Genomic DNA, 25,773 nt, shown 5'->3' on the forward strand with positions numbered 1-25,773 from the left:
GAAGACGCTGCTCAACACGCCCACAACCCTCGGGTACTGAATACGCACACACACACTGCACAACACACACACAATTCACCATACCCTCAACTATGCTCAGTTTTCTAACACAGACAAACCCCCAACCGTCAGGTCTCTGTGCCCTCTCTGTGAACCATGGTAACTCCTACCTGGCGTACCCTGGCAGTCAGACCATCGGAGAGATCATGGTCTATGACACCAACAACCTGGTAAGACCTGATATTCAAATGACTTCTGCCACAGTGGCTATTCAAACCACTGTCTGCACAGCACAACGCATGGGGTATTCATGTTGACCCCAATGGCAGCTTGTGGGTTAGCAGTAGAGTAGTTGGAGAGGTAGTTGAGTTGCCTTAATACCTTTGGGTACATGAAGTACAGTCATTGCATGTCACGGCTGTTGAAGTGGTCACATGATGATGAGATGTTACTAATGTGTGACCTGTGTTTTCCTCAGAGCAAGGTGACGATGATCCCAGCCCATGACAGTCCCCTGGCAGCCCTCACATTTAACGCTTCAGGAACAAAACTGGCCAGTGCCCCGAGAGGGTGAGTCTGACTGTTCCTTTCTCTCTCTTTTCTGGTTGTCTCTGCCTGTCTTTCAACTGTACCTCTCACTATATATATATATATACACACATATACACTGAGTGTACAAAAAATTAGGACACTTACACCTTTTGTCTTGTCCATTCACCCTCTGAATGACACACATACACAATCCATTTCTCAAACTGTCTCAAGGCTTAAAAATCCTTCTTTAAACTGTCTCCTCCCCTTCATCTACACTGATTGAAGTGGATTCATCAAGTGGCATCAATAAGGGATCATAGTTTTCACCTGGTCAGTCTGTCATGGAAAGAGCAGGTGTTCCTAATGTTTTGTGCACTCAGTGTACATCTCTGTCTATGGTTCTGTCTGATCATCTCCTCCTCCAATCCAGGGTACAGTGATCAGAGTGTTCACACATCCCAGAGGGACAGAGGCTGTTTGAGTTCCGTAGAGGATGAAGAGGTCAGTTTATACCAGACTATAGATACTATATGTGTGGACACGACAGAATACCACAGTTACTACAGACAACAACAGACACTACAGATCAAATCAAATTAACTGTTATTTGTCACATGCGCCAAACAGTTGTAGACCTTACCATGAAACACTTACTTATAAGCCCTTAACCAACAATGCCGTTTTAAGAAAATAGAGTTAAAAAATATTTACTAAATAAACAAACAAAAAACATAGCGGGCTATATACAGGGGGTACCGGTACCGAGTCAATGTGGAGGCTATATACAGGGGGTACCGGTATCGAGTCAATGTGGAGGCTATATACAGGGGGTACCCGGTACGAGTCAATGTGGAGGCTATATACAGGGGGTACCGGTACCGAGTCAACTGTGGAGGGCTATATACGGGGGTACCGGTACCAAGTCCAAGTGTGGAGGCTATATACAGGTACCGGTACCGAGTCAATGTGGAGGCTATATACAGGGGGTACCGGTACCAGAGTCAATGGGAGGCTATATACAGGGGGTACCGTACCGAGTCAATGTGGAGGCTATATACAGGGGGTACCGGTACCGAGTCAATGTGGAGGCTATATACAGGGGGTACCGGCTACCGAGTCAATGTGGAGGCTATATACAGGGGGTACCGTACCGAGGTCAATGTGGAGGCTATATACAGGGGGTACCGGTACCGAGTCAATGTGGAGGCTATATACAGGGGGTACCGGTACCGAGTCAATGTGGAGGCTATATACAGGGGGTACCGTACCGAGTCAATGTGGAGGCTATATACAGGGGGTACCGGTACCGAGTCAATGTGGAGGCTATATACAGGGGGTACCGGTACCGAGTCAATGTGGAGGCTATATACAGGGGGTACCGGTACCGAGTCAATGTGGAGGCATATACAGGGGGTACCGGTACCGAGTCAATGTGGAGGCTATATACAGGGGGTACCGTACCCGAGTCAATGTGAGGCTATATACAGGGGGTACCTGGTACAGAGTCAATGTGGAGGCTATTATACAGGGGGACGGTACGATAATGTGGAGGCTATACAGGGGTACGTACTGAGGTCAATGTGGCAGGCTATATACAGGGGTACCGGTACGAGTCAATGTGGAGGCTATATACAGGGTACCGGTACCGAGTCAATGTGGAGGCTATATACAGGGGTACCGGTACCGAGTCAATGTGGAGGCTATATACAGGGGGTACCGGTACCAAGTCAAATGTGGAGGCTATATACGGGGGATTACCGGGTACCAAGTCAATGTGAGCTATATCAGGGGTACGGTATCCAGTCATGTGGAGCTATATACAGGGGTACCGTACCGAGTCAATGTGGAGGCTTATATACAGGTACCGTACCGAGTCAATGTGGAGGCTTATCAGGGTACCGGTACCGAGTCAATGTGGACGGCTATAATACAGGGGGTAACCGGTACCAGTCAATGTGGAGGCATATACAAGGGGTACCGGTACCGAGTCAATGTGGAGGCTATATATACAGGGGGTACCGGTACCGAGTCAATGTGGAGGCTATATACAGGGTACCGGTACCCAAAGTTATCAATGATGAAGCTATATACATGGGGTTACCGGCTTTTTTACAAAAGTCAATGTGGAGGCTATATACAGGGGTACCGGTACCAAGTCAATGTTGAGGCTATATACAGGGGGTACCGGTACCAAAGTCAATGTGGAGGCTATATACAGGGGGTACCGGTACCAAGTCAATGTGGAGGCTATATACAGGGGGTACCGTACCAAGTCCAATGTGGACTATATACAGGGTTACCGTACAAGTCAATGTGGAGGCTATATACAGGGGACCGGTACCAAGTCAATGTGGAGGCTATATACAGCGTACCGGTACCAAGTCAATGTGGAGGCTATATACAGGGGGTACCCGGTACCAAGTCATGTGGAGGCATATATACAGGGGTACCGGTACCAAGTCAATGTGGAGGCTTATACAGGGGGTACCGGTACCGAGTCAATGTGAGGCTTAATACAGGGGGTCACCGGTACCAAGTCAATTGTGGAGGCTATATACAGGGGTACCGGTACCGAAGTCAATGTGGAGGCTATATACAGGGGGTACCGGTACCAAAGTCAATGTGGAGGCTATATACAGGGGTACCCGGTACCCAAGTCAATGGTGGAGGCTATATACAGGGGTACCGGTACCGAAGTCAATGTGGAGGCTATTAATACATGGGGTACCGGTAACCAAGTCAATGTGGAGGCTATATACAGGGCAGTGTACCGGTACCGAAGTCAATGGGAAGCTATATACAGGGGGTACCGGTACCAAGTCAATGTGGAGGCTATATACAGGGGGTACCGTACCGAGATCAATGTAGAGGCTATATACAGGGGGTACCGGGTACCAGTCAATGTGGAGGCTATATACAGGGTACGTACCGAGAGTCAATTGGAGGCTATATACAGGGGTACGGTACCGAGTCAATGTGGAGGCTATATACAGGGGTACCACGTACCTCAGTCAATGTGGAGGCTATCATAGCAGGGGGGTACCGGTATACGAGTCAGATGAGTAGAAGGCTATATCACAGGGGTAGCCGGTACAGGTACCGGTACCCCCTGTATATAGCCTCCACATTGACTCGGTACCGGTACCCCCTGTATATAGCCTCCACATTGACTCGGTACCGGTACCCCCTGTATATAGCCCCGCTATGTTTTTTGTTTGTTTATTTAGTAAATATTTTCTTAACTCTATTTTCTTAAAACGGCATTGTTGGTTAAGGGCTTATAAGTAAGTGTTTCATGGTAAGGTCTACAACTGTTTGGCGCATGTGACAAATAACAGTTAATTTGATTTGATCTGTAGTGTCTGTTGTGTCTGTAGTAACTGTGGTATCTGTAGTCTGTCCACACATATAGTATCTATAGTCTGGTATAAACTGACCTCTTCATCCCTCTACGGAACTCAAACAGCCTCTGTCCCTCTGGGATGGTGAACACTCTGATCACTGTACCCTGGATTGGAGGAGGAGATGATCAGACAGAACCATAGACAGAGATGTACACTGAGTGCACAAAACATTAGGAACACCTGCTCTTTCCATGACAGACTGACCAGGTGAAAACTATGATCCCTTATTGATGCCACTTGATGAATCCACTTCAATCAGTGTAGATGAAGGGGAGGAGACAGTTTAAAGAAGGATTTTTAAGCCTTGAGACAGTTGAGAAATGGATTGTGTATGTGTGTCATTCAGAGGGTGAATGGACAAGACAAAAGGTGTAAGTGTCCTAATGTTTTGTACACTCAGTGTATATGTGTGTATATATATATATATAGTGAGAGGTACAGTTGAAAGACAGGCAGAGACAACCAGAAAGAGAGAGAAAGGAACAGTCAGACTCACCCTCTCGGAGGCACTGGCCAGTTTTGTTCCTGAAGCGTTAAATGTGAGGGCTGCCAGGGGACTGTCATGGGCTGGGATCATCGTCACCTTGCTCTGAGGAAAACACAGGTCACACATTAGTAACATCATCAACATGTGACCACTTCAACAGCCGTGACATGCAATGACTGTACTTCATGTACCCAAAGGTATTAAGGCAACTCAACTACCTCTCCAACTACTCTACTAGCTAACCCACAAGCTGCCATTGGGGTCAACATGAATACCCCATGCGTTGTGCTGTGCAGACAGTGGTTTGAATAGCCACTGTGGCAGAAGTCATTTGAATATCAGGTCTTACCAGGTTGTTGGTGTCATAGACCATGATCTCTCCGATGGTCTGACTGCCAGGGTACGCCAGGTAGGAGTTACCATGGTTCACAGAGAGGGCACAGAGACCTGACGGGTTGGAGGGTTTGTCTGTGTTTAGAAACTGAGCATAGTTGAGGGTATGGTGAATTGTGTGTGTGTTTGTGCATGTGTGTGTGTGTGTGCGTATTCAGTACCCGAGGGGTTGTGGGGCGTGTTGAGCAGCGTCTTCAGCAGCTTCATGTCTTTGATGTTGTGGATGTACACTGACTCCTCCAGACACACCACCAGCCTCTACAGGGGAAAGAGAGGGAAACGTTGCTGCAGAGCTGGAAGATGGGATAGGTTTGGAATGGGAGTTGATCTCAGGATTGGTGAGAGAGATTGGATTGGAATGGGGCCTCAATCTGACCTAAGTATACAGTCTTAGAAAAAAGGGTTCCAAAAGGGTTCTTCGGCTGTCCTATGGGGAACCCTTTAACATTTTAGATAGCACCTTTTTTCTAGGAGTGTAGCGGTGAGGAATGGGTTTGGAATAGGTCCATTACCTGTCTGTTGAGCCGGACTGAGAGGATGTTGTTAGAGTAGCTATAGTTGCAGATCTCTGTTCCCCTTTTGAAGTGGTAGACGTTCATACGTCGGGGCATGGAGAGACTGACCACCGCCACCAGACTGCTAGAGAACAACCGCTCCACGATGTACACGTCTGGACACTCCGCTGGTAGAGGGAGGGGAAGGAGAGGGAGGGATGGGGAAGGGGGGAAAAGGAGGGAGAGGGAGGGAAGTTGGAAGGGTTAAATCACATACAAGTGCTAATATAAAACACTGTGCATACACACACACACACACACACACACACACACACACACACACACACACACACACACACACACACACACACACACACACACACACACACACACACACACACACACACACACATACATACATACATACATACATACATACATACATACATACATACCACACACACACACACACACTTTCCATCATTCATTCCATCATTCATTCAAACTAAAACATTCATAGGATCACACACTTTCCTCTCTCTGTGATATGAAACACTGATAAAATACTTGTAGAATGCATTACTGGGAACAGGCTTATGATGTAACACTGCTCTCTACCATTGTTTACATATGTAGGAGAGGGAGGGCTATGTCAGCTTAGAACAACTTGTTCTCTGGTTACAAGACTACTGTTCAACCATGCTAGTTGACCTGACCACAGCTTATTGGGTGTTTGTTTTGTCCCGGTGCTAGGATACCAGCTTAGTGTTTAACTGTAGCTACCAGTACACACAAGCTATAAGGACACTCACTCACCTCCTTCGTGGATGCAGTCCATCTTGTCCACTGAGGTGACAGAGAAGAGTCTGTAGCCTGACTTAGTGCCCACTGATAGAGAGCTGAAACACAGAGACCCAACTGTTGTTACACATCCAAGATGGCGTCCACTATGTGTGTAGTCTATAATCCACTATAGGGGTGTAGTGTTGTAAACCGCCATAATGGTTTCATCATAATCTCCTCTCAAGGTTTGATTGAAGGTTACAGTTTGTTAATATGTTATAACCAAATAGGCTGGATGTTCACTTGTCGTGCCATAATCTAAATAATCATCTACCTTGTTTTTATTTCACCTTTATATAACCAGGTAGGCTAGTTTAGAACAAGTTCTCATTTGCAACTGCGACCTGGCCAAGATAAAGCAAAGCAGTTCGACACATGCAACAACACAGAGTTACACACGCTATACCTCTTAAACTAAATGAACAAACAATGGAAAAACCATACAATAAAATCGAATGAGTTCAGTGACAAACAATCCGGACAGATGTAAAAACCTCTCCAGCATTTGTCTTTTGTTATCTGAGAGTCCAATATCAAAATCACACAAGTAATTCATGGAAATGAAATGGATCTTTGATTGGAGAAAATAAATGGGAGCTCAAACACTGTAAACTGAACCTCAAGTCTCTCTCCCTATCCTTGTTCTCTAACCGGGACACCTCTATCAACTACTACCTTTACTCAGTGCATTCTTAAATGACGCTACGCTTATGAGCGGAAAGGCTGATTGGACCAAGGCTGATTGGACCACTAAAGGCAGAGGATGTTTTCTAAGGAAAGCCTTTGTACACACTTCGCTTACCAGGAAATGTAGGGGATACATGAAATGGCTCACTACCCACTGAGCTATATATAGCAGTCAGGGGGAAATGAAGGATACACAGTGTGCTGTATGGTCAACACAGCAAGGGTTGACTCAGGTCATGTGATCACCCTAGGCACTTCAAACACCCCTGATAATCAAGCACACTATGGGCATATACAGAGATACTGTGTAGAGAAAAGGAGGGACAGGCATCTGTCAACAGGTGGAATAGGATGGACTAGGAAGATATAGGATCATATTCATTCTAGAGTAGACACTGATCTAATATCAGTTTAACATTTCCCCCCTTATGGTTTAGGTTACGCTATGTGGAGGGTGAGCTGATCCTAGATCTGTGCCTGAGGGCAACCACTACTCAGAGTTGAACAGGTGCGTGGTTCAGTGGGATATAGGCCTACCCCAGGCAACATATAGCCTAACTGCTGCTTGTCTTATCTTATCATGTCTGAGGATGATTGAAAATGGCAGAGATCTAACATTAACATGTRTGTTTGACCACCTGGCTGTTACTACACCTGTAACCGCCCTGTAGATCAACAGTCTCTGGCTGCTCCTCTATCACTCACACTCAACTTCCAACATTCATAATGTTACCTAGCATGGGATCCCATACCCAAAGACCCTTTGTCATAATGCAATTCCTACAACCGCACCATGCATGCAGTGGTGATAGCCTTAGTGCTTCAAGAAATCATGACAGTTCCACAACTCATTGCATGTGTCATCATCGGAGACAAAAAACGAATTTGCACAATAGTCTGCTGCGCTGACCAGTACCTCTACTGTAGGTCAAATCTTGCCTGGATACTTTTCTCTGGCCATCTATCTATAAGCCTTCGTAGTGTGGTGGCGTACTTCACAAGGTACTAACCTATATTTTAGGAACTGTGTTGATGAGACACCATGGGACAATTGTATTAACATTGATAAACTACATGCACAAGTGGGTTAGGTAGGAAGATAGAATTCATACATTAACATATATCTGCTACAGACCAACAGACAGACCATATTACAGCTAGACAGACGCATACAGATTTACTGCCTAGATTATGCAAGAAGAATCTTCTAACAGTGTGACAAGTTGAATACGCTAGAACTGGCCCGAGTTGGCAGACAGGGCGCTTGCTTACGTGGTGTCCTGGTTGAACGAGGCGCTGATCAAGCCTTGAGGCCCTCCCGGACCGTCGGATGTCTCCCGTTCCTCCATCTCGTCCACAGTGATTATCCTGTCCTGCTCCACTGCCCTAGTTCAGTGGCCTGTGTTCGGATCGATCACCCCGAAACCCAGCTCCTCTACACACGTATGCGCTTGAGATGAGTTATTACAATGTAATACATGCTATACAAATTGGAAATTGATGGCTTGAATCCTGAAAATAAAAGTATTTGTTGTTTCTTCTATTTTAGAACACGGCGCTTGTATTCTGTTTTAACCCTAACTTCTAGAGTTAACAGGAGGCAGACAAAAACAAAAACAGCTGAGGGCTGGATGCGTCACTTTTGTGCCCTTTTCTATTGGCTGGTTGGAACTTGGAGACTACCTCTGCACCACTCAGATTGTCCAACCTTTTCAAAACATGTATCTGATTGGGTGGATTCGATTATGCTGCCGTGCGGCACTGGGTAAAGGCCTGGTACGTCATAGGTCGAAAGCGGGGAGGGAGGAGCAGGAGCGCCCTTCTCAAATCGAACAGTATGTGCTGCTCGGTCATTTTGTCTACAAGGCAGCATGGTGCATCGTCCAGAAACATACAACATATATTTTCAATCAAAATGAATGTTTTAATTTTCTATCTCGTTTTCATTGGTAAAGCAAATCACTTGTGCATGTGAAAACACAGAATCCTACGCACATCGGTTGTGTGAACTGTATGTGTTCAGGCAGAAATTCATTAATTTCATTGRGAGGCAATACACACCACTGCGACTCATCTGCAGGACTAGGTTGCGTAGCATTCATTGTGTGCAGTTTGTCGCGCGTGTTGGATTTTTTCAATTTGTGCTTTGCTTTGACTTGTGTGCGGTACCAGTAGTAAACCACGGAAGACGTTGCTAATGTGTACAATTATACTTTTTGTTGTGATGCGGCATGTATTGTGAAGACTAAGTAAAATGTATACCGTATGGCAAGAAGGCCCTGATCGCACCTACAGCATCATTGCGAAAATAGTACGCAGCAAAAGTTCAACATTCACCTTCTGCTACCATTTCGTCAATCTGTCTATGCATACAATTTGATGCATAGAGGTACGATAAATCTAATGCATGTACCACACAGAACCCTCTGCAATGCAATGCTGCAAGGCAAATACAGCGTTCCATTGGAAATTAATGTATTTCTGGTGTACCAAATCTCGATGACGCTGTCAGTGTGATCAAGGTGTAACACTCAGCGTTACTCCACGTGCTCCACGTCACTTTGTTTTGAGMCGATTTCGTCACACCCGGGAGACAACAACGAATGCAATCAACTTCCACCCGGTGCAAAACACGCATCCTCGGTCGCCCGTCCGAGATTAATCGAATCTCCTCATTTACAATAAAACTCCCCAGAAAAAGTACAGAGAGAACCGCCCATTCTAAATGAAACGATTGCGTTTATTTAATTTTACCTTCATTCTGGGCACGAGGAATTGTTTTGATCGGTTGGAGTGTGCTGCATCAAATGGATGGACCCATTGAATGTTTTGCTGACCATCTTTGACACATCTTTCTATGTGAAGCTTTGCAGAGTAAAATAAAAAATAAAAACATTTGCAGTTTGCACAAAAGCTATGCATACCAACAATGTATTTTACAAATTCCTTGGCTGATCAATCATGAAACATAAATATAATCCAATGGCACTGCCATCTATTGTTTATTATAAGCCTGAACTGCTGAGGCATAGCGTGCAGACATKAATCTAAAACAACAATCTCACCCCAAAAAATATTCCTATATTGAGATGTATTTGAATAGAGGATGCTCCACCCACTCACTGTTCATGGGACATTTTGAATAGGAGACTATCCGGTCCTTCTATCCGCTATCATTTTAATAATTTTCCCATTGACGTCATGATTTCCGTGCGTTCCCCTTTAATGTTGCCAAGGGTTACGGCTCACATGTCAGAACGAGGCGAATTGACGTCAATGACGGCTCGTGATTGGTCCTAAACCCGTATCCGGTGGGGCAGCGGTCCAAGGATTTGGAAAGTCGAAGGGAGAAATTTGGTACGCTTGTGGAAATAACATCCAAAACCGAGTCAGTGACGAAGGGCTCGGTAAGAATTCGCGGGTTCTTGTAAGTATTTACATGCTTCGTCGTTGAAAATTGATGTCCTTGCAATTGCGGGATATGTAGCCTCCGCCTCGCATTTGTTTATGATAGAGCTCAAGATGGCGTCATTGGCAAGAGGGCTTTGCAGGCCTAAATGCCAACTAGTTAGCTAGATTTGATATCAATCAATAATTTTTTTGCAAGCTAGCTTCGTCATTAGTATGTTTAAGTTAACTAACTAGCTAACGTACCAGTAATCTGCGACCAAACAGCGATGTGACGCGTACTAACTCTAGTACCTAGTTAACTACGTATTAAAGGCCTAACTTAGCTAACTAGCTAGGTCTTGAATGCTGTCATCGGTTATGCTCCCTGTTTGTATTTGAAGGCAATAGCTAATATAGCTAGCTAACTAGCATCGTAGCCAACCAGCGTTTGCTTTATACTTTTACCCTTCCAACTGGTAAACGTTACTGCTCCAATCAACGTTTTTTTTGACATCTCTCATATTATTCCAGGAGAAAGTTCATAAGCAGTAAACGCCAGAGCAATACGCATCACTAGATAACAGGACATTCAAGAACTGTCTGAAATCCTAGTCAACATTAGCCCGGCTAGATATTTAGTTTATTAATGCTTGATATAAATGGTTGTTTCTATCATTTGTATCCTCATGATCTGCCTTAGAGTGATGCGACTGAACAGTACAATGTAACCCTTTGGTGGAGGACTTAACTTTACCAATGCAATAGATCCTGTCTTTAGTAGTAAAGCAGCATGGCGTGCTTGCTATCTGGCTCCGTCTTTGATAATCTACTTTGTTAGATTAGGAATGACATGGTGCTATTTACTGTTTATGATATACAGTAATCCTGACCTCTGCATTATGAAACTGATAAGAAATGTCAGATGACATCAAGCAAGGATACAGTGGGTTTACCACTTAGTAAGATGTAATCACATCATATGACCACATTTCCATCAAGCATCCCTGCAACACCTCTCTTCACTTTATTTCTGTCTCACATGCGCCCTCATTTTAGAAGACAATAACAACCACATTAGAAGAGCATTGTAACTCTTTCAGAAAATGATAGAAGTAACCATCCAAGTTGTCTCTCTCCATCTCTAGTTCAAAGGTCAGATTTGTTTACCAGGTCGTAGCGGAGCAGGAGCACATCGTGATGGCGTCGAGCAGTACGAGCAGTGAGGAGGAGAGGAGTCTGAGGGAGTGTGAGCTCTACGTGCAGAAACACAACATCCAGCAGTTGCTGAAGGACTGCATCGTCCAGCTGTGTACCTCCAGGCCTGACAGACCCATGGCATTCCTCAGAGAGTACTTTGAGAGGCTGGAGAAGGTGGGTAGGGTGGTGTGTATGCGTGCATCTGCGTGCGTGCATGCATGCGTACCGTCTAGCTGTGTACCTCCAGACCTGACAGGCCCTTCCATGAAAGTAGTTTTATCATTGTAGTGCCTTTTATATTGTAAAGCATTCCCCTGCCAGCTGATTGGATGTTTGTGACCTCGTGCAGGAGGAGGCCAAGCAGATCCTAAACCAGCAGAAGGCCAGCAGCCGTTCTGACTCCAGGGATGAGGAGGTGTCTCCTCCCATGAACCCCGTTGTCAAGGGTCGCCGGCGGAGAGGAGCCATCAGCGCTGAGGTCTACACAGAGGAGGACGCTGCATCCTATGTCAGAAAGGTGAGGAAACGCACGCAGGAAAAAAAGGAAATCACCTTCAAACACATGGCTCTACTAAAACAACACAGCATCAACAAAACACAGTCACTCGGACTGGCCCACAGAAGACAGTCACTCGGACTGGCCCACAGAAGACAGTCACTCGGACTGGCCCACAGAAGACAGTCACTCGGACTGGCCCACAGACCACAGTCAACTCGGACTGGCCTACAGCACACAGTCCACTCGGACTGGCCCACAGAACACAGTCACTCGGACTGGCCCACAGAACACAGTCACTCGGACTGGCCCACAGAACACAGTCACTCGGACTGGCCCACAAAACACAGTCACTCGGACTAGTCCCAGGGATGCTTGGCTTTGGATCACACTACTGTCTGTAAGCAAACGAGTGATGCGCTTTCGGCGCAATACTGGCTGTATCCAAGGCTGTATCCATCGTTCACATAGCAACAGAATGCAGCATGCTACTGAAGAGAGAAGAGACAACCAATTTGCTAGTTACAGCATCAGCGCCTCATGAGCTGTAACCAAAAAACAACTGGCATTTGAATAGTTTGAGGTGAGGGAGAAAATGTGGTGGAACAAGTATCGTTAGCATTGCTAAGTAACGTTATCTTGCTAGCTGGATCGAATTCTCCATTAGCTAGCCAGAGAAATATTGAGCAACATTAGCCAGCCTAACTGATCAAATAATTGAGTTTATGATGTGAAAAGTAGCTGGCTAATAAAGTCAGACAGCTAACGTTACAACATCAGATGAGCTAACATTAGTAACCTAACCAATTCGCTATAGTATTAACTGGTATATGACTCCTTGCCGTTTCTCAAGTTATAACACGTTAGTTGCTTACTGGATCCTGGGAATCTGTGTGAAATGTTGACTAGTTAATTTGCTAACGAACTAACTACGATCTGTGAACTAATGTTTAACCTCTACAGTATGTGGTTAATTTTCAGAAAGAGAGAATTAGGTGAAAATGAGGCGTTGCTTGTTAAACAAGTGGATTCAGGGATCAAGTGTAGCTGGAGTTGGGCATGGCTTAAGCTGGATGCCACTATAGAGGTGAAAGAAACACCACACACTTTCCCTATTTCTCACCTTTTTCAATACAGCGGATAAAAAGGGTTATGCCAGGTGTACTCTGCCTGAAAGAGATCAATTATGCCAACAAAGGGTATCTTGCTCTGCTGGCACATTGTAGGACATATGTCCACAGGCAGAAAATTTAATAATGTGCAGTGTAGCCCAAAGATATTGCCTTTGTTGTGTTGCACTTGACAGTAACACTTGTGTGTGAGTGAAGGGGATTATTAATTTTTTTTACTCGGTGAACGTTATTTTTGCACACATGTAGCCTTGTGTACTTGATTGATGTCTACTATAAGTGGCCTCTATAATAGAGCAAAAATAGCTGCGTTTTTGTTTCATTGTATTTGTTTTTTTCCCAATATGTTTTTTCCCCAAGTGCAATATTTATGTGTGTGTGTGGTCACAAGCGTTCTATTATAAAGGCTCTCATGTCTAACTGCAATATAAGTGTATTGTTTTTTCTCAAGACTTGAGGGTCATTTGCAGTAAAGTCTAGGCAACAAATAACATTGAATTGCTTTCTTTATTTTTTTTACCTATGAGTTAGGTTCACATTAACCACTTATTTTACACACAGAGACTGATCATGTAGATCATATTCTTTGTTGTTTAATTAGTTAAAACCTGCATTTCCTCCTAGCAGGGATACATTTCTTTTTGCACAAACATGCTAAAAAAAGTGTCACCTTTTTGGGCCCTCACCAGTTTGCATCCCTGACTAGTCCACAAAACACAGTCGCTCAGACTAGTCCACAAAACACAGTCGCTCAGACTAGTCCACAAAACACAGTCGCTCAGACTAGTCCACAAAAGTGTCCTCTACTTAGTCATTTATGGGCTGGCTGGAGATCTTGTGAATAGCTTGGGTGAAATGCCTAATCTTGGATGCGTTTTGTTTTCAAGGTCATTCCTAAAGACTACAAAACAATGGCTGCCCTGGCTAAAGCTATCGAAAAGAATGTGCTTTTCTCTCACTTGGATGACAACGAGAGGAGGTATGTTGTTAACAGGCTTTGATTTGTCTGTAAAGTTTGGTTGTCAATGAGTTTATCAATCCCACTGATCAAGTCACAAACTTTAATATTTTTACAAAAGCTTAACAAATACAATCTTTATTCGCAGTGACATATTTGATGCCATGTTTTCAGTTACCTACATCGCTGGAGAGACTATCATTATGCAAGGTACAGTAGGATCTTATTTTTCTTTAGATTCAGTGGAAATTAAATTAGACCTGAATGTCTTTTTATTCCAGAGAAAATATGAACAATATCCTCTCTTCCCTGTCAGGTGATGAGGGGGATAATTTCTACGTCATCGACCAAGGAGAGACGGATGTACGTCTCTTTGATGTATTTTAGGAACCAACAACACTCTTTTTGCTTTTGCACAATGACTCTCGTGTTAACACACACACAAGCGTTCCATTTAAAAAAAAAAAAAGACAGGCCCCCAAGTTGAAAGCTTGTCTTGTTCCCCCCCCCCCCACCGGAATATGACAGGCTTACTTTTGCAACTCTTTTTATATGTTATTTTTTGTCATCTGTTACTTGGTTATTCAGATTCCTGTTATCTAATACCTTAGCATGCCTACTCTCATAGAAATAGGATTCTAATTAGATGGCCAAACCTAATTATTTCTACACAATACAAGAAACGACATAGACATAGGCAGAAACGACAACATCTAATAGAGACAGTATTTTACTAACCTTACCTGGTCTAAATGTCTAAACACCCCCCCCCACACCTTCCTGCCAGGTGTATGTCAACAATGAGTGGGTGACCAATATCGGGGAGGGGGGCAGCTTTGGAGAGTTGGCCCTGATCTACGGGACCCCCAGGGCTGCCACCGTCCGAGCCAAAACCAACGTCAAACTGTGGGGCATCGACAGAGACAGCTACAGGAGGATACTCATGGTGAGCCTCGCCCTGCTCTGCTATGACACTTCACCTGACTGACCCAATTTGTTGATTTACCTTCAATACTTTTGGAATAATTAACGATGAGTAGGGACAGGTGGAATTGCTATGATTTTTATAACTGCTGGATTTAATGAATTGAATATACAGACAACCAATGTTCCCTCTAAGCTGCATGCGCGCAGTAGCACAGAGACTGTCGGCACAGCTCCCCCGGGACTGCCGTGCAGAAATATCAGCCCACAGAGAGAAGCACTAGATTGAACTTCTCTCAACTTTCTAGAGCAGTGGTCACGTCAATCTCCAAGGCATTCCTAGTTGATCGGCAAACATTTCTGTTAAAAACCCAATGATAAAGCCTTATGTTAATATTTTTTTTAATTTGTCTCTGGCTGTTGGCGGTAAGTGCACCTGATTCAGCTGTCCTATGCGCCGGATAGGCCAACTGTTGCCATTTTGAACCATTTCATGTGTCTGAAGATACAAACTCTGCCTTACCAGCGTGCCTTGAGAGCAAATCAAATGCACGAAAGGTCTACCGCTGGCCAATCGGATGGCTCAGATTACAGTGTCTGCAGTAACATAGCGGGCATAAAAGAAAGCTACAGCAAATTTTATTCTGAGATTTCTAAATGTTTAAAACCATGGCTAGAGAGAGACTGTCAACAAGTACAGCAAAGAGATGCTGTTTTTATGAGTGAGTTGATGTTAAATTCTTACTCTGTACTGTCAACACTTTGTATTCAACACTTTTATAAGCCATAAAATGCACGTTCTTCCTATTTCCACTCAGTGCTACAACAAGCACTGCAGCAGTAATGAATGAGTAGGAAAGTAGATAGGCTTACGCTGTTATTATTAGCGTCTTCGGTATTATTTAATATTAAATAATATTTCACTTTTCTCATATGAGTAACAACATGAATTTGTGCATAAGGCAGAAATAATGCGGTGTGACTCAAGTTGTGCCATCAGCTAGAAGACAGTGACCCTTTTTGGTCAGTGTCAGTGGAGGAAAGGGAGAATGGAGGGATGTTGAGATGCTCTGTTCCTCTGCTGAGACTGACCATCAGATGCAGGCACCATCAGCCCAGTAATAAAAAGCAAATCATTTTAAATGTGAAGCACAGCTGAGTGAGCATAGAAGTAATACAACAACGGATCTATTACTGGTGTGGTCATATAGCCTACCTCAAATTTTGAAATATAATACCAAAAAATTGCCCAAACAACAATGCATTGGCAATTCAAGCGAAGCTAATATGCGGTTATATTGTATTGGGCCTATAGCATACTGAGCAACCTCATTGCTACAGTACTGTTTATAATTGGTTAATGTTGCATAGGGTTATGTTTTTTTCGTCACGTTAAAAACATCTGAGCGTGCATTTTGACTCAAAGTGATCTTGACTCAGAAAAGGTTGGTTTACCACTGTTCTACAGTTTTCCCTGCTAACACTATCAATGTTTCCCTTTACTGTGGCAATTGTGATTCGAATCAATGCATTATTAGCCATTTTCAATGCACCATAATAAACTATGCAAGAGATTTAGTTGTAGGCAGAACGCATCTGAGTAGGTTTCTATTGCATTGACACACACGACTCAGCCCGTGCTTTACACAGACCGGTGTGGCATAACCAATCATAGCTGCAGTAGGTCTATATGCAAATAGACCGTTGCAGTATATGGATTTGTGCCATATTTGAACTGGACTGTGTTTACAGCATGAGCGGTCGTGAGTATGTACGCTTGTTTTGAGATCAAAGCGAGAGTTGCATGTAGCCACGTGTGCACATTTTCTTCATATCCGTTGCTAGTTAGTGAGTTATTAGCCCAGTTATAGATCATTTGTAGTCAGTAATAGGGGAGTGATTGCTTCCTACAAGAGCACAAAACGTGTACATTTCTAGACCTCTTTGAAAAGCGAGTCAAGAAAAGAGCTTTATTTTATTTATTTTTTGTAAATGGGCAGTGTTGTATTTTGACACCGGGTTGAATGAGCTAAGTAGCTAATAGGCAGAGGGTAGCATAATTTGTCTGATTCTTTGTAATAATGGTATGGGAATAATAATGCATTTTATTTTGTAAAGTGGTTTCTTTCATCAAGCAAAACAACAGTATTTCAGTCACCTCCATGTCTGAAGGACAAGTGGATAAACAGGTTAATGTCAAGCCCTTTATGTTTTGTTTCTAAAGTCTCATGGAATGTAGGCCTACATTGAACACCACACATTGGCTGCTATTGTATGCAAAATGATAGAACAGCTTTTTCCATGTTGAAATGCTATGGCATGCATTTTCTCTATTGTTTTTGATTGTAGGCCACTCTGGTAGGTCTACTGTACATTATGATCAAATAGCCTACCTGGCCACTGTTAACTGTAGTTCAAAGGGTGTACAGCCTTAGTGTTCACTGTAAATACGTGCTGGAAGTTGTACAGAATTTTCACTATCGTCAAGTTTTCGCTCAGCAGACCTGAAATTTGCTCAGTGCCGTAAAAAATTGGAGGGAACATTGGAGACAACTACAAAAGATTAGCCCTATGAGCAGCAGATGCATGATGGCGTTTGAAGGCTTACAACAAACGTCAGAACTCGGGAATAAACATTAGGATTGTTGTTGTTTACAGGGCAGCACTTTGAGGAAGAGGAAGATGTACGAGGAGTTCCTCAGCAAAGTCTCCATCTTAGGTAAGGCTCACTGTTTCTTCTCATCTTTGACTTTTCCCCTGTAATAATAATGATTATAGCATACAGTGGCTTTCAGGATGCTGTTCATTGCCGGAGGGGTTAATAACCCTTCCTCTACCACCTAGCTGTACTGTACAGTTGTTTTCTTTTGGTTCAGTATTGTGATGTTACATACGCCCCCATCTTGTGACTCCACCCCTCAGAGTCTCTGGACAAATGGGAGCGTCTGACGGTGGCTGACTCTCTGGAGCCGGTGCAGTTTGATGACGGACAGAAGATCGTGGTGCAGGGAGAGCCTGGCGACGAGTTCTTCATCATACTGGAGGTATGCACATCACACTAAAGTACCTCCCCGTTTCACTCTGTTTCAACACCTTTTCTCCCTACTGAACACTACCCTGATGTTGGTGTTCTGTAGGGTTCTGCAGCTGTGTTGCAGCGTCGCTCTGAGAACGAGGAGTTTGTGGAAGTTGGGAGGTTACAACCGTCTGACTACTTTGGTAAGAAGAACCTCCTCAGGCATCAAGTTTCTTTCTAGATTAATTTGTTTATATATGCACTATTTAATCCTGAATCTCACATTTTAAGGTGGTATGATGAATAAGCACAAAGCTCTAACCTGAGTTGTGAAGCCTCTCACATATGGAGGTTATATTTAAATTAACCAGATTTGTGAAGCCTGCTTTGTATTGAACATGTACTCCGTTCCTCCAGGTGAGATTGCCCTGCTGATGAACCGTCCCCGTGCTGCCACTGTGGTCGCCCGCGGTCCTCTGAAGTGTGTGAAGCTGGACCGACCGCGGTTTGAGCGTGTCCTGGGACCCTGCTCGGACATTCTCAAACGCAACATCCAACAGTACAACAGCTTCGTGTCACTGTCTGTCTGAGGGGTTTCCCCACCTCCTGTACCCCTAATCCCCTTTGTAACCCCAGAACACCCCCTGTACCCCCTAATCCCCTTTGTAAACCCATAACACACTTTACCCCACCCCCTAATCCCCGATGTAACCCCATTACACACCCACTCCCTGTACCCTCTAATCCCCACCCCCTAATCCCCAATGTAACCCCATAACACACCCCACTCCCTGTACCCTCTAATCCCCATCCCCTTTGTAACACCATAACACACCCCACCCCGTAATCCCCTATGTAACACCATAACACATCCCCTACCCTGTACCCACCCCTTAATCCCGGATGTAACCACATAACACATCCCCTACCCCTGTACCCACCCCCTAATCCCGGATGTAACCCCATAACACATCCCCTACCCCTGTACCACCCCCTAATCCCGGATGTAACCCCATAACACATTCCCTACCCCTGTACCCACCCCCTAATCCCGGATGTAACCCCATAACACATCCCCTACCTCTGTACCACCCCCTAATCCCGGATGTAACCCCATAACACATCCCCTACCCCTGTACCCACCCCTTAATCCCGGATGTACCACATAACACATCCCCTACCCCTGTACCACCCCCTAATCCTATGTAACTCCATAACACATCCCCTACCCCTGTACCCACCCCTTAATCCCGGATGTAACCCATAACACATCCCCTACCCCTGTACCCACCCCCTAATCCGGATGTAACCACATAACGCAGCCCCTACCCCTGTACCCACCCCCTAATCCCTACCCTGTACACCCCCTAATCCCTATGTAACCCCATAACAACATCCCCTACCCCTGTACCACCCCCTAATCCCGGATGTAACCCCATAACACATCCCCTACCCCTGTACCCACCTCCTAATCCCGGATGTAACCCCATAAACACATCCTACCCCTGTACCCACCCCCTAATCCCCTATGTACCCCATAACCACATCCCTACCCCTGTACCCACCCCCTAATCCCGCTAACCTCCTGTACCCACCCCCTAATCCCGGATGTAATCACATAACACATCCTCTTTTAGAACCAGGGTCCACCAATGCAATTTTGCTTCAATGTCACTTAATGATCTTCCATTTGCTTTGATTTTTTTTTTACTCATCTAAATGTTATGCTACCCATCACCTAGCTATTATAGTCACCTATAGGAGCACAGTTATGTTACAGTTTAAATGTACCAAATTCATATGGTATGCTTTCACTGCATTCACTGAAATCTAGAATTGTTTTCCTCCAGTTTAAACACGAGCAGTGATTAGTAGGGGATTGCCTGAGGTTAGGACAGGCCATTGATAAGATGGGACAATCAAACGTAACATGGTGAAGTAAGAGTCCATGCTGAATATTGTTCAGATATTTTTAACTAGTTCGATTCCAATAAAAATGTGTGTCAATGTTGACATCCTTACAAAATAATTCATAAAATTGTACTTTTTAGAATTACAAGAATGCTGGGAGCATAATGATTGCATCTAATTTCTTACGTAGCTTTCATGCAATGATAATCAATGGTTATCCTCCATTGTTACTGTACATTAAATCGCAGACATTTTCACATTTTCTCATTGTTTCCATTGATTGGTCCATCAATCCAATTCACTGTTATTTTATCTAGTTTGAGAGTTTGTACAACTTATTGCAACCAGAAAGTTTTCTGTTGGACAGCTACCAAACTAGTGCTAAATGTTAGTAATTGTTTTGCACTACTCGGAACGCATAGAAGATTCTTATTCTGTCAGAAGCAGTGGAACTCAAAACAGGAAGTATCACCATGTTAACACACCTCTGATTTGTTGGTACATTATTGGCTACAATATGGGAGGAAAAGATTATTAAATGGTTTTCAGTATTCAGCATTTTTCAGTATACACCAAATAACTTAATCGCTATGTTTTTAAACAGAATTATTATTGTAGTTATGACAATTAAAGTTATTGTTATCTTTATTGAACTGAACAAACTAATGTTATGGCTATGGTTTGGAATGATGGTAAAGTTAAGTATGTTTAAATGTCTTTTTGTAAATGCTTATTTTTCCATAAATTCTATTTTAGGTGTTCAGTGCCACAGTGTAAATAAATGCTTATTCTTGTCAACCGACAAAACAGTATGTGACAGTCATGGGTTAACCTCTTAAAAGTACGCGAAAGGGCTTTTAAAGTAAATAACATAAATCTGAATTGTAGATGGTTTTAAGACTTAATTATTTATGTATTTGAGCGCAAAAGTTAAAAAGCGTAAGAAAGCATCCCAACTGTGGTAATTCAGACATCAGATTAAATTGTCATGAGTTTTACGATTATGTCTTTATTTTAAAGCAGCTTCGCTGTTAAAGCATAGTGAAAATTATTTTAATGTGTTTTTGAAACAATCTGTTATCTACTCTATGCCTACCTACAGCATAGTGTAATGAAATGGTATTCTCAAACTGCCCCTGTCATTCAAACAACAGTTGGTCATTCACTACCAGCTTCACCCCTTGAATCTTAAGAACACATGTCATTAGCTATTTTTCTTCTAACTCCTGCAGAAATCTATAGTCTAAGTTGTTTTCCTGTTCATTCCTGCCTCACAGCTTGCACCACACCCCTTTCTAACAGAAAGGACCCTTACATACAGTAATGCTTTTACCCCTTTCGGAGTATTGTCTTTGTTTAGGCTCTTTCATGTTTCCAATTTTAATCTTATGTACAAAACAGTATGGCTGACTGGGTGGATGGACTTGTGTAACCGTATGTATGTATGTTCAAAACCAATCAACATGATACTGAGTCGATTGCAGTGTTGCCTACTTGGTCCAAAACTTTTGTATTGCTTTCAGATTGTTGATGTTCTGGAATATTGCAGGTGTCTATTTGCTGACAGTTCACAACCCACCAGTGGTTTGCTGGTGTTTCTTCACATAGAAGTACTGATATGGTAAAACACATCACAAGATTAGTGCTCACTAGTAGGCACACTGCAATCCACCCGGTTTGCCTTAGCTTATGTAACCCGGGCGTAGACACTCCTGCTAGCCTGACCTTCAGCAAGTTTGCGGGGCCTGCAGCAGGCTCTGAGAGCTGCAGGTCATCTGAGGACCATTCTTTTTCTATTCTACCCAATGAGTGTACTCTGTTTGACTTCCTGTATGTGCAAAGACGTTTATCCTTTTGGTATAGATTGTTCCAGATGGCAGTTTAAGCAATAAAAAGGTAAAATTACCTGTGAGTCTTGTACGTCTTTACTTTGTCTATATAATAATGGCGAAATAGTCCCAATTGGAAGACAGTGACTGTATCCTGTAGTAAATAAGGTGCAATATCATCTCTGAACTCTGGAGGGCAGTGCAGTGCCTCAAGTCTTCAGTGCTTTCTTTAAGGTTAAGGTCACTTTATTGGTCGATTGCCCACAAGGTCCAACTGAAATTTGAGCTAACCCCTCAAAGACACACACATACAGGTTTTGGAGTGGTGTGGGGGGCTGGCATACTGGATGCCCAGGCAGCTGTTGGGGGTTAAGTGCCTTGCTCAAGGGCACAACAGCAGGTAATGGCATCTAGGATTTAATACCAGCAACCACTTTCTGCCAGATTTTGCCCATTAGTCACTACACCCACATAAACCGACAGGACAGGTGAAGGAAAATCTCCTGAAGGGCCTCACATTCTTTTTTGTTTCAGTGCATATGAAGGAAGGAGATAAAGGAAGCCCCTTCAGACTGTTGGTGGATTATTCAAACTGTTGGTGGATTACTGTTTTGTAAGAATAGTCTTTTGAACAATTACCAAGCATGATGGTGTGAGCAATGACCACAAAAAGGCTTGAAATAGGTTGAATGAAACCGACACACACTTCATCAGAAAGCTTATAAAGTTGGAAAACCCAGAACCCACTCCTGCATGTAATTAAGATCAGTCACTGAGCCTTTGTTGTTTCTGACACCTTATAAAACTGGCAAACATAGGCTCCCTTCAGTAGTGTTGGGCAGAAGCCAAACTTCATTTGACATGATTTAACATAGGCTCTTTAAAATAGTTGTGGTTATTCTCCCTCTCATCAAAAACATCAGGATGCATTGGATTTGTAGTCAGGACAGTAATGAGAGCAGCACAGAGCAAAAGGTCCAGACATGTTGTGATGAAATGGCATCCAACAGAACGTTGTTTGAAGACAAAGCTTTGTTTCAGACTAGTTAGAACAAAGTATAGCTGGTGGTGATATGATAAGCTGCATGTCCACATACAGTACTGTAGCTGTGATGAGGAGGTATCTATGTCAGGGTGTGTTATGGTTGGGTTGGTGTTGTGAAACCACTTAAAGGGCTGACAAACAGACAACGAAAGAGACAGACGCATCCTGATGAGACAGACAGACAGATACCTCCTGTTGAGGCAGAAAGACAGAACGTCATATGGACACTCCTGATGAGACAGAAAGACAGACAGACACCTCCTGACGAGACAGACGGACACCTCCTGTTTAGACAGACAAAAAGACATACAGACACCTCCCGATGAGACAGACAGACAGGGATTAGATGCTGTCTGTCTCCCCCACCCCTCACCCCCTCCTCTCAGTCACAACCTCTTTTAAATAGCTTTCTCTCTCTTCCCCCCAAAGATGACGTCTTGTTTGTAATCCAAGGTGCCCGGTGACATACAGGTGACCACATAGCCCAAGGACACAGGAGACATTTTGACAGTGCAGGAAAGCAGTGCTGCTGTCTATTGACAAAACAGTCTGTATCATTTCAAACGTTGGACTTGAAAGACTAGCAGTAGCGCTGTGTGGGTAAAATCACTGTGGAAGCCAAGCCAGTAAAAAAGCTATATTCAAATCAAATCAAATGTTATTTGTCACACTCACCGAATATAACAGGTGTAGACCTTACTGTGAAATGCTTACTTACAAGCCCTTAATCCACAGTTCGAGAAATAAAGTTAAGAAAATATTTACTAAATAAACACAATAAAATAACAATAACGAGGCTATATACAAGGGGTACCGGTACTGAGTCAATCTGCGGGGGTACAGGTTAGTCGAGGTCATTTGTACATGTAGGTAGGGGTAAACCTATGATGCGATAATTGCATTGTTTGCTCTATAACCCTATTACTCTATTACTAAACAACTACTGGTTTTTAGTTACTGCATGTCAGCACAAAGACAACGGGAGCACTGCCTCTATTCCAGCACCAATTCCATATTAAACATTTAAACATAATCAAATCAACAAGGCTATATATGCTTAGTTTAATACATTGAAAACAAACAAAGATGCCAAAAACAATTTTGTCCAATATGGCTAAATATCATGTGGCTGTCCATGGTACTGATTTCTGTCTGTGTGTGTGTGCTTGCGTGGGGACTCACTACTTATAGATTAGTTGAACGCCAATGCCGTCCTCCTCTCTTTCATGTTGGCAGAACGATCTATGGTTTTGTACTTTTTATTTTCATAGGCTACCTAGCTAAAATGCTTGCTAGCCTAACTTCCTCGCATGGGTAGCAATGAAGCGGTTAAGTTAGCTAGCTAGTTAATGTGAGCCTACTAGGCTCCATCTAGGCTACATATTGAACTTCAATCGTCTCAGGCTAGTGGCACAATATATGGATCTATGGTGAGATCGGAATTGCCGTCATAACCATTGGCCTGTAGAGAGAATTGCCATCACAAGTCCAAATTCCCATCTCCATCCATGGCTTGGGAAAGGGCCGATTTAGCAAGCTAGCTACTGCAGGAAATCAACACAAGCAGACCAGAAACAGACACTCTTTTCTGACAGTGAAGTTTTGCTCAGGATGTGATTTGATTGGTGTGAAGCCAAATCCAAACTGGCCTCCCTTGGAGGCGTTTTGCTGCAGCAGTACAACCCACAGTTGAGCTCAGCTCAATGCTGATTGGCTAATTATGTTATACTTTTTTATCAAGGGAGGCCAAATGCTTATTGACATCAATCAATCAAACCCTACGGCGGCAACATGTCATACTCTTTTGGTCCAGACAGCATCAGATACATGGGCTACACATACTGAGACAGAGGGGCGCTATTTCCCTCGCTCAGAATATTTCTCCGGTGAGATTCAGACACTTGCGAATTGATGGAAAATTATGAAAATAGAGAGACGAAAGATACAGTATTTTATACATATATATATATATTTTCAAATTTTTGGGGAAGCCTGTCTTCCCTTGGCATCCATGAATTCACACCACTGAAAACTAATGCAGAATGTATTGCTCTGTGAGAGAGACCAGACCCTGTGCTTCCTGCTTTACAGGACAGGTTTACCTGCCATTATGATCCTCAGGCTGTCCTTAGTCTATAGTTACCTTCCCTTGCAGGACTTGGGGATACGTCCAAAATGCCATCCTAATCCTATATTATAGTGCACTTCTCCGTTTGGATTCCTTAGTAACCTTAATTACTTCTCCTTGTTGGGCGTAGCCACTGGTTTGACAGACTCAGGCATGACGGAGGTATCAACAAAGTCTGTGGTGATCACCTGAGCCTCTCCCAGCCTGCGGACACACCTGTGGACTGTCTTCAGGACGCGCTGCAGCCGGCGGTCCAGGGCCTGCAGGTGGGGCTCAGCGAGGACCGGCTGCAGTGCGTCTCCTCCCAGGGACTCCCTCATCACGTCACTGAGCCTGTAGTGGTCCTGTGAGAGGAGCTGCAGCCGCAGCAACGTGGAACGCTTTATACTGAGAGGTGAAGAGGGGCGGGAGAGGGGGTAGAGGGGGAGAGAGAGTGCGGGAGAGATGGGCAGAGAGTGAGACTTGACTCGACAGTTGCCATGCCAAATGTTTTCAATTAAGGTTAAATATTGGTGTTAGTTCATCTGTATTAGTGACTAGTGTATGCGCTCCATATTTACATGCAGCACTGTGACAGTGGAGCCAGTATGGACATCTCATCATGAGAATGCTTCCCAAACCTGAAACACAGGAAGTGATGTCATCATAAGGGAACGACAAATATTCCATTGTACAATGACTGAAGTTATATAACAACTCTAGTACCCACCCTTTGGCGTTGTCAAAGTGAAGAAGGAAACCTTCATCGCCAAACTTAGTGAAGATCTCATAATGGTGCCTGTCCATGTTACCTGAGGGAATGTGCCAAGAACAAATGTTCACTCACATAGGACTACAGAGAAAAGTAGAGCACTGCATAGGTAATAGGGTGTCATATGGGATGAGGACAGGGGTCCATCAGGGGTGA

At 43.8% G+C, this 25,773-nt stretch overlaps 2 protein-coding genes, 1 long non-coding RNA gene and 1 pseudogene across 5 annotated transcripts in view; 1 reads left to right on the plus strand and 3 right to left on the minus strand.

Annotated features, from left to right (window-relative positions):
* LOC111978573 (WD repeat domain phosphoinositide-interacting protein 1) overlaps window positions 1–8,448 on the minus strand; it is a 23,527-nt gene extending 15,079 nt beyond the window's left edge. For both annotated transcript variants that reach the window (XM_024008695.3, XM_070448658.1), the window contains exons 1-7: window positions 8,115–8,448; window positions 6,129–6,211; window positions 5,331–5,500; window positions 4,980–5,076; window positions 4,775–4,872; window positions 4,435–4,527; window positions 3,972–4,042 (exon numbers count right to left, since the gene is read on the minus strand). In XM_024008695.3, coding sequence (XP_023864463.1) covers window positions 3,972–4,042; window positions 4,435–4,527; window positions 4,775–4,872; window positions 4,980–5,076; window positions 5,331–5,500; window positions 6,129–6,211; window positions 8,115–8,191 — 689 coding nt within the window. In that variant the 5' untranslated portion in view covers window positions 8,192–8,448. The remainder of the gene's footprint in view (window positions 1–3,971; window positions 4,043–4,434; window positions 4,528–4,774; window positions 4,873–4,979; window positions 5,077–5,330; window positions 5,501–6,128; window positions 6,212–8,114) is intronic.
* A 1,681-nt stretch (window positions 8,449–10,129) lies between these two features.
* Window positions 10,130–18,908, plus strand: LOC111978216 (cAMP-dependent protein kinase type I-alpha regulatory subunit). 2 transcript variants are annotated; one of them, XM_024008150.3, is made up of 11 exons: window positions 10,130–10,269; window positions 11,378–11,603; window positions 11,779–11,946; window positions 13,943–14,034; window positions 14,162–14,223; window positions 14,330–14,376; window positions 14,801–14,959; window positions 17,596–17,656; window positions 17,860–17,981; window positions 18,075–18,156; window positions 18,371–18,908. In XM_024008150.3, the coding sequence occupies exons 2-11, from the start codon at window positions 11,430–11,432 to the stop codon at window positions 18,541–18,543; spliced, it is 1,140 nt and encodes a 379-aa protein (XP_023863918.1). In that variant the 5' UTR covers window positions 10,130–10,269; window positions 11,378–11,429; the 3' UTR covers window positions 18,544–18,908. The 2 variants fall into 2 exon arrangements, with proteins under 2 accessions (XP_023863918.1, XP_023863919.1); XM_024008151.3 differs by having other exon boundaries at window positions 11,403–11,603.
* A 42-nt stretch (window positions 18,909–18,950) lies between these two features.
* On the minus strand, window positions 18,951–19,528 carry LOC139029184 (uncharacterized). Its single transcript, XR_011481476.1, has 3 exons — window positions 19,457–19,528; window positions 19,233–19,309; window positions 18,951–19,034 (listed from the first exon to the last, which is right to left on the minus strand). It is a non-coding gene; the product is annotated as an uncharacterized lncRNA (long non-coding RNA).
* A 731-nt stretch (window positions 19,529–20,259) lies between these two features.
* LOC111978688 (pseudokinase FAM20A-like) overlaps window positions 20,260–25,773 on the minus strand; it is a 29,687-nt pseudogene continuing 24,173 nt past the window's right edge.

Source organism: Salvelinus sp. IW2-2015, linkage group LG18, assembly GCF_002910315.2.
Source record: "Salvelinus sp. IW2-2015 linkage group LG18, ASM291031v2, whole genome shotgun sequence".
Lineage (NCBI taxonomy): Eukaryota > Metazoa > Chordata > Actinopteri > Salmoniformes > Salmonidae > Salvelinus > Salvelinus sp. IW2-2015.